We start from the raw sequence: 12,638 nt of genomic DNA on the forward strand, positions 1-12,638 counted from the left end.
GATCTGAACCGGTCAGTGGCGAAAAAAAGCACTTTTATACGGGGCGCATTTGCCCCCATTACCGTTTTAGCTCGTTTCGCAGCTCAATACTAAACCAATTTTAGAACGAGTGGTACCCATGAATCATACGCACACATACACATGGGGAAATAGAGCCCAGGTTGAAAAATACCGAAGTTGTCCTTTAACTAACACTAGAATAGCAGAAATAGCAGAAATGATGATACCATTGTTTGGGCAGTGTTGTACTATTAAACGGCACGAGACATTCACATGAAGAGTGAGTCATCTTTCCACTACACACAATCTTTGTCTGGTCCCTGCCGTTGAATTTCAGCTAATGATTCTGTGGCGCCCTCTTCTGGTGGAAATACTCCATTACCCAAACTGCAACTCAGATGACATGTCTGAACTTTTACAAACCTGTGTAGACATATTGTGATACAAGTAAAAGTCATGCATTTACATTTTACTTAAGTAAAGTATTAGCATTATAATACTTAAAGTAGGGTTTTAAAAGTAGGCGTGAAGAATGGCTGATTTTAGCAAAATCAAAGATATATTACATAACTGGATTATAATTATTGGTGCACCTTGTAAAAGTGGGGCTAATTTTAATTACTTTACTGCTTGGTAATTGAATCTATAACAATATATCAAAATTTGTAGTTGATTATTTTGTATTAAAGAATAAAGAAGAATAAAGTAAAAAAAAAAATATAATGATAGAAATGAACATTTTATTGAGAGTGCAATTGTTTAACTTGGGTAACTGAATCCTTTTAAGGTAAACTTTCTACACTAGACTTTGAGTTTTTATTATCCAAAGCGCTTTCAGACTTTTCAGCTGCAGTAACTCCAACAGACCTTTTCCTGAGCTGCTGTGTGTATAATAACAATAATAATAATATATATTGTTCCAGTCTCAGGCACCTTTATCTGCATCTATTGTCCAGAGCAGCGCTGCAGCCGGCTCAGGGTAAATACTGAGGGTGGGTTACTGTGGTTCAACCCTGCTGCAACAGGAATCCTGAGGCTGAGAGATTTGGCTGTTAATGTTTTCAGGGTGAGGGCGAGAACAAAATGTCTCACGTATGCAGGACGCAATGAAGACTGAAGGTCAAAGGTCACACGAGGGAAGGAGAGACGTTAAACTGCTAATAAAGTCAGACACAACGAACCAATTGCTCTTATTTTCTTGCAAAAGTCAAGATTATAAATCATTCTTAATAATTCAAGGGTTTTTATGCTAATGTAGTTTTTATTGCACGTTCTTCCACATTTTCATTATACTATTAGAAATAAAGCAGTTAAATATTTGTTTATAAATGTATTTGTTTATTTACCATCTGTTTATGGGACATGGTTTTACTGATTAGAGTCAAAGGAGGGCGATGTTTCTCTACAGATCAGCTGTGATGGATTCATGTCGACTCAAACAGCTTCAATACTTCATCATGTCAGGATATCTTTTAATTTGCTGGAGATCCTGATCATTTGGTGAAAAGATGTTAAGAAAGCAAACAGAACAAACTTTTAATAAACGTTAATACAGTAGGTGTCACTGTGAACGTATAAAATACTGCTGCTGTACTTTTATCAAGACTCATTTACACAACTGTTTTCCCAGACAGATGGTGTGGAAATAAGCACTCACGTCATTTATTTAAGTAGAAGTATCAATATTACGGTGTAGAAATACTCTTATAATTAAAAGTCCTGCATTCAAACTCATACTTAAAAAGACAAAAGTATTAGCATCAAAATATACTTAGAGTACAAAAAGTAAAAGTACTTATTTTACAGAGTCATATATCAAATAAATATAGCAAAGTAAAGGTACAATATTTGCCTCCAAACTGTAGTGGAGTAGAAGTGTAAAGTAGCATAACTTGGAAATACTCAAGTACAAGTACGTAGCATTGTACTTAAGCGCAGTACTTGGGTAAATGTACTCATAAATGTGCTTTCTGCTACAGCCGTCTGGATGGAAATCACATTACAGTGAAAACATAAACAGTCACTTGCGACATGTTCGGCACCCAGTGAGCTCCACCACAGTCACCTGCAGTCACCGGCTCCATGTCACACGTGTGACTTGAAGGAAAACCTGAAAAACACTCGCGTAAAGCAGTGTTTAACTTGGCGTGACAGCGGCCTGAGGCCTCAGCTCTGCAGTGCCGCCTGCTGCCTGGTAGTGGTGAGCGATCTCCTGCAGCAGGACGGGGTTGGAGGTCCTCCAGTTCCTGTATGTGGATGCTGTGAGTGTGGGGTCGGTCAGGATCTGCTCCACTGTCAGCAGCTCCGACTCTTTGGCCTAAAGGACGGAGAGTTTGTACAGACATACAATGACCTTAATGATCCTCTAATCACACATTTACTTAAGTACAGTCTCAACATACATGTGCTTTACTTGAGTATTTTAATTTTCTGTTACTTTATATTTCTACTCTACTACACCTCAGAGGGAAATATTATGCGTTGTACTCCACTACATTTATTTGGTAGCTTTTTCCATTATAAAAAAGATATGCTTTTACATCTGTCTACTAATCTACTCAGTAGTTTACAAAGTACAACTAAAACTGGCTCCACATTGATGAAATACAACACCAGATACTCCGTAAAAGGAACAATAATATCCAAAAATAATATAACACCTTAAAAATGCATAATGAGTACTCTGACTTTTGATACTTAAGTACATTTTGCTGATAATACTTGTGTTTTACTAACATTTTAAGCTCAGGACTTTGCTTGTAATGCAATATTTCAACCCTGGGGTATGATTTAGTTTTACTCAGGTAAAACTCTGAGTACTTCTTTCACCACCACCCCTGACTCACCTTCAGCGTGCTGCGGAGGATCCGGAGCAGGTGAAGCTTTTCGTTGAGCTTTTCGTTCTGACATCGTCTGATGAAGGACGCTCTGAAGTCCCTCTGACTGGACTGTCCAGTTGGGGACAAGCTGGCTGCCTTCAGGTGGTTGTAGAGACTCTCCATCTCATCGGGTGGCTTCTCTGCAAAAAGAAAGAGCTCAGTAACTTTAAAAGGTGCTCCGCTGATTCACAATTTACCACTGTTTATAGCATTGTTGGACTCATTGATGGACAAATAAAAAACAGCAGAACCAGAGATATCGTCTCTTTTGTATCCCATACATTCTTTTGTCTTGTCAAAACCTAGTGCTTACATTACCCACAATGCAACTCAACCCCTGACTGTTTGGGTGTGCTATGCTAGTAGCTAATGTGTCCTGGAGGCTCCAGCCTGCAGTAGTGATGGGCAAAGCAGTTCTTTAGATGTTACTGAATCACTAGAATCAGTTCATTAAAAAGATTTGTTCAAAAGATTTGTTCACCGAATCGTTCAGTGCTTGGCGGGAGGAGCCCTGACTGTGTACTGCGTTGTCCGACTCACTGAACTGATACACGGCTGAGCTGCTGCTGCGTCTGCCCTGCACTGGTGAGTCTCATTACTGGCCAGCCTAACGTTTTAAGTTTGTTTATCTGGAAACTAAGTCTGTTAAAACAATGGGGAGGTGTGTGATTGTGTTCATGTGGCTTGACTCCTGGCTACACTAGCCGTTAGCTTGGAGAAAACGGTCCCTATGAAAGTGTATTGCTGAGAGGAAATGATTTGAATCACTCAGGGATCGGGGTTACGTCGTTCACAGAGTGATTCGTTCACAGAGTGATTCGTTCACAGAGTGATTCGTTCACTGAGTGATTCGTCACACGGTAGGCAGTCCATCCCTGCACCCTGGCTACCTGGCGATTCGTGAGTGATTCATCGTTCACACGGACCGAATCGGCAGTTCCAGCCTGTATGCTCGCTGCTGAGCCCAACTGAACTGAGAAATTAATGAATCAGTTCCGGAAGTTATTCCGTTCAGTATGTTCACTCAACAGATTCGCTCTTTTGAACGATTCGTTCGCGAACGACACAACACTAGCCTGCAGCAGAGATGCAGTGAGTTACAGAGGTTTAGTAAGATCCCCCCTTTCTACCTCTACACTTCCAGATTGTTCCACTTTTCAAACTTGTAGTCTTCAGACCCAAGTGACATCACTCGAGGACATTTGTCAGACTTCACACTGCTCCCTTTGGAGACACTGCAGGCTTTAAACGCTTTTCAAACACATCTGTGGTCGAAGCAGTACTCAGATGTTTTACAAAAGTAAAATTACCGTGGACGACCTCCTCTTCTGTTTCTTTTGTGACTTGCAGCACAGGGAGGGACGCCTCTCTACCAGCTCCATCAGGCCCGGGGAGATCCAGCCAGGACAGGCGCTCACCGCCTTCTGAGGGCCCTCTTCTTTGTCTTCTGTTTCTACTCAAAGCTGCACCCTCTGAGGTGCTTCTTCTCCTGCTTTCAGCGTCCGTTGTAGTGGGTGGAACTGAGGCAGAGGGTGAAGACTCACAGAGAGGCTGAAGAACGTCCCCCTGTGAGAAGGACAGTGAGTTTATAACAGACTGTGTGGAGGACTTGATCAAATGTCTCTTCACAATTTGTTACTCACATTTGCGGAATCAGCGGTTTCCAGCTCAGAGTTTAAAGAACAGGTCGACACACACTCGTCACCGTCCTTATCGCTGTCCTCGCTGTAGCACTCTGCACACAGACAGAAAGAGGGAACAAAAATGGAGAGGCGTCAGAAAAACAGCTCTGTTTTCAGCTCTGTGACGATGCATTTTCCAGCTGAACCAAGAGGGTTTTTAAGAGTTTATTTAGCTGTAGAAGTGGGAGGATTTGTATTAAAATGTGTTCATTATGTGAATTGATAATTGTTATATCTTCTGTCTGACCTTCAGTGTTGATCATTTCACACAGCTCGGCTGCCTCTGACAGCTTACTGATCCATCTGCAGACAGACACACTGACTTTAAAGATATATTAATAACAGCAGTGACTCATCGTTTTCACACCACTGCTTAAAACAAGAAGTAGGCAAGTAAATGAGAAAAGATTAGAGGAGAAAGAGGAACTGCTCAAAGTGATCATATGTCAAGAGCACAAATATCTCAACAACTGTTTGACTGACGAGACATTTGCTGTTGATGTTCATGGTCCTCTGAGGATTGATCCCAGAAAGTTATTGTAAAGACGTTGTAAAGATAACTGTGTTGATATCTCAACAAAATTGGAATCTAGATGGACTCAGAGTGGTGACTTAGCATTTTTTGTGCATGCGTTCTGAAATGAACTGAACTCATACGGTTTGCTTCAAGTCTGCAGTGCGGCTCACTTAACCTGTGCCTTGTGAACACAAAGCTCCAGGCTCGCTTTGCTCTTTGCCCTCTAGACCGCATGCTATTACACTGGGACACTTGAGAAAACAGATGAAACCACGTCGGCCTGTAACGCTTGTAAGGGCGCAGGACGAGGAGTAGTTTGGTCCACAGAAGATACTGCACGTACAGATGTGGAATGTAGAAAACATCAAGCAGCAGCAGTCTAGAGCACAGAAACAGTCAGGTTATACTCCAGTTCTAAGTTCATCTGAAAATGAGGGGCCATCATAACTGCACCACAGTGCCATGCGGAAGCTATAGTGTGAACAGGAAGAGGACTGAGTCATCTTTGAAATGAAGTGGCATCACAAAAACAACTGAGTCCCTTTTCTGTTGGTCCACTTTTTGGTGCACTTTAGGAGGACTGAGTTCAGTTTGTTTCAAAAAGGACTTTAGGAGTTTAGGTCTAGACCCAACTGTGAAATCAACTCTTGGAGTAAACCTGCACCTCTTATTTAACCTGTATGAGAAAAATGAGAATATTCATAACTATCCCCTGTTAACAGTTATAGTTTATTATGTTTAGATATGGAAAATATTAGATGATGTCACTATTCTAACTCACTGTGCCCCAAAATAACTTACAAAAGGTCCCCAAAGCACCTTTTAAAAAAAGCAACTGTATACTTGTACTTAAGAGGAAAACATTGCGCCATTGTTAATTTGTTGCAGAATCAGATTTTCACACACAAAATATAACAATTAAAATATGATACTTTATAATTCATCAAACAATCCAGCATTACATAAGAGTTAGAAGCTCTGCTTTGAACAAATTTGAATACATTGCACTGATACTATCTCTCCTGGCTGCAGGTCTTTGACTTTAACCGTCCGCTATTAAAGGTTTTACTTAAGAAAGAAGTTTTGAGTACTTCTTTTACCACAGCCAACAGCCTACAGATATTCCAGATAAGGGTGAAAATAAAGCAAGACAGAATTTGCCTTGGGCCCCAGGCCCCCAGATCACTAAATCTGCCCCTGGTGATAATGAAAGGGAACAATGTGTCCTCCTGTTTATAAATAACTCCTGACTAAAACTGAAACTAAAACAAAGAAGTTACTTTCCGCTTGTTGAGCATTTGTTTGTTAATTCAGACACTGGTGCTGTGAGAAAAAGCTGTTTGTCTGCCTTTCGCACTGCGCTGTTCCCATCAGTCGATCAGCTGTGTCATCAGCCACCTCAAAGCGTGGTCCAAAAACATGTCATTTTCTTGCTACTTGTTTTTTTCAGTTGTTGTAAATACTAAAAATATTATTCATATAGGCTGCTTAAATATAATGACCTGATTGTGAGGATTTTATGACAATAATTTTATTCTTAAAAAGACAAAAAGTGGGGGAGCAAAACCATAACGTTTCTCCCCTTAACTGAATAATGGGGATGCATGTGCTCCACTTGCTCCATTGCTCAGGCGCCTATGTCCATAGATGTCTGGTCCTCAGTGAGAGTAAATCTGGTGACCCCTGACCCTTCTTCTACCAACATCAACTGCCCAAAACCTAGCACTTGTACAAAAGAAATATTTAACGGGCAGATTTCTGGGACATTTTAAATCCAGAGTATGAACCCAAGACCTTTCCTCTGGTGCCACCATTAGGACAAGCTTTACATTTTTAGCTCCATGAATGAACAGTGAAGTCAGGATGTCACCAATCCAACTAGCTAATTAGCACCATGGATGTGTTAAAAGAGCTGGACCTACTCAGACTTGCTGCCAATTTGTTCCAATGGCCAGTTGTGGTACTACAGACACATAGAATTTTACCCATAGACCTCCATTATAAAGGAGACATCAGTAAAACTGTGGACACTTTCAACTGCAACCAAGGTCAGTTACCACCTTTTGTATCATGCACTTCTTTAATCCATAGGGGTTTCATTTTCAAAAAACTTTCTCAGAGCCTACGAAAGCCAGCGGGACAGGAACTGAAAATGAATTATGTGGTCTTTATTCAAGTGAGTGGGCCCCATCTGTGTTTAGCACCAGATGCAAAGAACAGCTAAACAACAGATGGTTTTCTCATCAGGTTTGCAGGTATTTTGTCAGAAATTTAAGTACTGGACGAAATGAAATTTCAATCTGTTGATGGCGTTCGATGAAAAGTCAGAGGATCATCAAGGTTATCACGATTCATCCTCAGGGGAACATGAATGTCTTAATTGCATTTAATGGCAATCCATTCAATAGTTGTTGAGATATTTCAGTCCTGATCAATGTGTTGGACAAACACACTACTAGCATGGTTAGAATTATTTCTGCATTGCAAGACGAAATAAAAATAAATCCAGTGTCTCTTAGAACAAGAAAAATTTGAATACTCACTTATTCATGTCTGTGAAGCTCTCTGCAGCGATGAAAATAGTCACAACCAGTGGATGACTGGCTGTCATGGCACTGAAACACAACACTGAAAGGTTAGCATAAGATTAAAATAAACAATTACCAAGTTTGTAACTTCCTGTCATGAAAGCTTGATTTGGTTCACACAGTATTCTCTCCTGTTACGCAACACTGTGGGAAATAAATAGAAGTTTGAATCATTTAATTCTTCTAATGTTTGGGCCAAAACTATTTCAAATGTAAATGAATCGTTCTATTTTTTTCTCCATGAAGGTTTTAGCTTTGCAGCACCACCTAAATTTAAGTTACAGCTGGATATGTAAATGTGTTGGTGCAGCTTTAGACAAACAGAGTGTTAAGGAGTTGGCAGCAGCTCACAGTTTGACCACAGACAGCTGAGTCAGACACTCAGTGGGTTTTGTATCACAGTGAGAAAAAAATAAAAAAGTTTCGTACTGTTTCTTCCGGCACTGTTTGGCCTGTTCGATGGTGAAACCGGACAGGTTGATGAATCCTTCCGCTTTCTCCGCCTGCAGAGAAAACAAGTAACACCTCACTGTTAGCAAACAGGCTGTACGTGCTCGTACTGTGTCTCAAGTTCCTGTGTGATCTACGAAGACTCTCAGTGATCTCAGTCTCTGCTTATGTTTAGGTGTTTGGTCTCAAGTGTGGATGATAAACACCATAATGTGGTTGTAATCAGACATGCATGTGTCAACAGCTGTAACTCTTCCTGTGATCCACCAGTAAGTGGTAGCTGCTGTATAAATAGATAATGTAGTTAAATACATTTGGAACAATCTAAAATATGTCTTTACAGGAGAAATTGTGATTGTTAACAAACACTTTACATTAATACACACTTAAAAATGTCCTTATATCTACTTACAACTACATTTTAGTGTGTCATCAGTATTATTTCCCCTATATATATTGATAATAAATGCTGTGTATAGTTAAACAATTAAGGGCTGGACAAGAATTTTAAAAAAAGTTAAATAAGTATAATAATTGCCGAAAAAAGGTTTTAAAAACCCTGAGGCTAAGTGCCTGAATCCAGTCCTGTCATATATATGTATGTATACATGTACAAGGTTACTTGATACGTCATAGCCAAAAGTATGTGGACACTCGTATATTACAAGTAAAAGTCCTGAAATCCTAAATTTTAGTAGATAGTAGAGCATCAAAATACACTTAAAGTACCAAAAATTAATGTACTCATTTTGCAGAATGGCCCATTTCAGAATAATATATATCGATTATATATATTATATAATTGCTGGTAAAGGTGGAGCTCATTTGATTACCTAATAGCCAGCTGGGCAGCTTGTGAATTCCCCCCCTGGGAATGAATAAAGTTTTATGTTTTATTAAAGGTCTAGTGTGAAAGATTTAGTGGCATCTAGTGGTGAGGTTGCAGATTGCAACCAAGCCCCTCACTGCAGTGGGGTGGTTGTTAAAACAGGTGGAGTCAAACCTTGAGCAATCTGGCGATTCCGACTGCTTTAGCTGCTAGTGAGGTAGCTGCTAACCCTATCATCGTAGGACAACGATTTCAACCGAAAACGGTAAACTTTAGTTGCATTTTGGCTGATCGTTTACACGACAGCTGCGTTTTGGGTGCCTGAAAATGCAACGTTTTAAAAATGGGTTCCAGAGTGCAATTCTTTGGAAACAGCACCGTCTCCGTTGTCATGTTGTAAACTTGCAATATGCAGTTCCTCTGAAAATGGAGACTTTTCGCACATGCGCATTACGGTTTCAGTCACAAGGCATGCGCGAGAAAGTCAATCATCACAACAACAATGGCGGACTCCCGAGCTCTGTTTGTGCTGCTCATCCTATTTAATGTATCAACGCTTCTCCAGCAAAGTGTACATTTACTGTAGCAACTCCACCTCATTGTCCATCCAGACAAACGTTCGTGCAGTTGCCATTTTGTTTGTTTATACATCACCGCTCTGTAGAAGGAAGCGCATGTGCACAGGCACACGTTGTTTCATTACAAAGTCACACCGCCAACTACTGGCCTGGCATGTATACTACAGCATTTTTGATCATTTTTGGGGATCTGTGTGCACACCAATTGTTATCAAAATGTTGTCGTCTGAGCGCGGAACTTTTTTCAAAATAAAAATGAGAAAGGATTCCGTTTTCAGCAGATTGTTTTCGTGTAAACATGGCCTAAGAGACTGGCTACCAAGTGGTTCCTCTCCGCCTATGAGACCACTTTTGCCATGAGGAGAACGGCCAGTGCATTAAGAGAGGCGGAGACAGACTTGCTGTGGCAACTCGAATTCAGCCAGAGCTAACCTGCTAACCCAGCACTAGGGGTCAGAGCATTATGGTGGCCAGCGGCAGCGCTGGGTCTGACCTGTGTAATGACAGCAGCAGAAGCCTGCAGACCTGGTGGGGAGTCAGGGTTTGTGTTGGCTGAATTCGAGTTGCTAGAGCCACTAATTAAAGGCCCATCTCCAAAACTGCTGTCTGCTCTCCTCCCAGCCAAGTAGTGCCATATTTGGAGGTGAGGTGGAGGGACCATGGGGTGCAGTACGGTCCATCTTTGTGTTATATGACTACAGTAGCTTGGAAAATAGCAGAATGGAGCACTGAATTTGATGAATTTATGTGTTATTACTACTTTTCTCGCCAAGTCCCGCCCTTCAAAATCCCAGACAAAACAGACATAAGTCCACAGCTCCACATCCAAGGGTATGAGGACACTGGAACTGGAGGAAAGCTGATAGAGGGCTGTCAGCACAAACCCCGCCGGCCTCCTGCCCTCCCTCTGGTTCTCTAGCAGCTGCCTAGCTCTATCTTCTTGCTGACCCACGCTGTGCTCTGCTCTTCCACCAGGAAACCAAGAGGTCAATTTACAATTGCATCCTTATTTATTTACATGCAGCCAATGATAACAAGTTATGATTATATTACAAATATACTGGTGTAATATGTTTATCGAGGCTGCAGTGTTCATAATTTTATACTTCATGAGGTATTCGTCTACCTTCAGGTGGTGTGGTTGAGTAAGGTCGGAGATATACTTGCGTTTTGAACCAAGCGTTTGCTTTGACAACCAGCTGCGTTGTGCATGCAATTATTCACATTCTTGCCTACGCACTACGCACGTTGGAGGATTCCACTAGAGGGCACACCAGAGAACTTAGACCATATAGCACTGACAGATTTGCATGATGTAAACAATGAACACGGCAACACTTGAGGAGGTTACCGTATTGTTAACTCTTAGATCAGCAAGAATCACCGCAAGAAGAGTGACAGCAGCACCATCATAGATGATATGTATAAACCATAACTTGACAATGGTGATTTCTGTCTCTCGTTCTGCCAACACTGCCTCGACCGTTCATGTGGGTATTACATCTTGTGGACAGATTTGGTTAGTTCCTGGGGACATGCACAATCAACACGAGGCAGCCACCATGCATACACCAACACATTGTTAAAAGCAAGTATATCTCCAACCTAAGTCAAACATGCTCAACATGGGCGGAGTTAAATGTTTGACTCCACCCACGCCTTGAACAGTACATTGCAGTGAGGGGTAGTTGGCCTCTCCTGTGTGCCCAGCCTGTGGGAGAACTTCAATGGCCGATGCTCAAATTAGAAAACGCAAATGACCCTATCTTGAGCCGGTGTTTGATTTGTCCTTTCTGGACTTCTTTAGAGACATGGCGGTGCAACATGGGGGACTGTGTGAAAGAGGACCTGCTCTGTACGTAGCTATAAAAAGCTCATTCTAAGGTAAAAACTACACAAGAATTCTTATTCAGGAACTTAAGTTATCAGATAAATGTAGTGGAGTACAATATTTGCCTCTGAAATGTAGTGAAATAGAATTATAGCATAGAAGAAATTAAAGTACTCAAGTGGAGTGCAAGTACCTCAAAACTGTCTTGAAGCTACCATGTTACTATTTGGACAACTTACCATCTTGTCGGTATACCAATACAGAGAAGTCTTCTTCAGGACGAACCAGTATCTCCTCCATTTGCTTACCAGGAAGCTGCGGCCCTCCTTCTTTCGGAGAAGCCAGCCCTGACAGTCCACCACCCCCAGATCTTTGACTGAGACCCGCCGCCGACTCATGGCTACAGTCGAGCCTGGAGTCTTCTCAGAGTCAAATATGAGCACACATACATGAAACACACATTTTTAGAGTCAGTATGACTTACACCCCCTAAAGATACTATTATTTCTAAATTCCATGGCTAATAAGCACCCAAACATCAGTTTAAAATCAGAGAAAAAAAGACATAACTCCAGAACTTGCCTAAGAATCATCACATTTTAAAGTCATCCATTGATAGTTGTCTGTATATTAATGGTCACATTGCAAAAAGGAACCGCTAATCAATAATTCAACATACTTTTAGTGGTTTAGTGTGTCCAGAAACAATGTCCTTGTTACTCTGGATGATCCACACTGCATTACCTACATCAAAGTGAGGTCTGATATTTGTTCTCATAGAATAAACACCACAGAAACCCTAACCCTCTTACCTGCTTCAGGCTGGACGTCCAGCAGTGAGGCGTCTTTGCAGCAGAATGATGCTCAGCATGGGAGGAAGCTGCCTGTGACAATTTATACATCAACCCAGAAACAGACCACAAAGTCAAAATCACACTCACACAGACATATACATGTATATACCCACACCATCCTTCCTGTTTCACGTTCTTCACGACCCCTCCGCACTCTTCTGTTTTTCTGTGACTCTCTGCACAGAAACTTCCCCTTTGTTGTCTAAGAAATAAAACATCTCTGCAGCTGCTGTCGTTGACTGTGACATCTTTTTATCTGATGTTTGGTTTCAGCGTGTCTAACCCCAGTGGCTGTTTGTTTGATCTCACATTAGCTGCCTCTGGCTGTCTGCAGCAAACAACAGCATCAGATATCTGTCTTTTAATGACTTAAAATCAAGATTTCTTTTTGCAAAAAATACGATTTACAGTCAGTTAGCATGCAGTAAAA

The 12,638-nt window shown here is 41.2% G+C and overlaps 1 protein-coding gene across 1 annotated transcript in view; it reads right to left on the reverse strand.

The window, feature by feature from the left end:
* Window positions 1–1,646: 1,646 nt before the first annotated feature.
* cnksr3 (cnksr family member 3) overlaps window positions 1,647–12,638 on the reverse strand; it is a 51,221-nt gene continuing 40,229 nt past the window's right edge. Inside the window, exons 14-22 of the mRNA XM_050059010.1 lie at window positions 12,167–12,410; window positions 11,594–11,773; window positions 8,096–8,169; window positions 7,622–7,693; window positions 4,809–4,864; window positions 4,523–4,614; window positions 4,190–4,445; window positions 2,847–3,019; window positions 1,647–2,317 (exon numbers count right to left, since the gene is read on the reverse strand). Of these exons, the coding sequence (XP_049914967.1) occupies window positions 2,138–2,317; window positions 2,847–3,019; window positions 4,190–4,445; window positions 4,523–4,614; window positions 4,809–4,864; window positions 7,622–7,693; window positions 8,096–8,169; window positions 11,594–11,773; window positions 12,167–12,410 (1,327 nt within the window). The 3' untranslated portion in view covers window positions 1,647–2,137. The remainder of the gene's footprint in view (window positions 2,318–2,846; window positions 3,020–4,189; window positions 4,446–4,522; window positions 4,615–4,808; window positions 4,865–7,621; window positions 7,694–8,095; window positions 8,170–11,593; window positions 11,774–12,166; window positions 12,411–12,638) is intronic.

Source organism: Epinephelus moara, chromosome 12, assembly GCF_006386435.1.
Source record: "Epinephelus moara isolate mb chromosome 12, YSFRI_EMoa_1.0, whole genome shotgun sequence".
NCBI lineage: Eukaryota > Metazoa > Chordata > Actinopteri > Perciformes > Serranidae > Epinephelus > Epinephelus moara.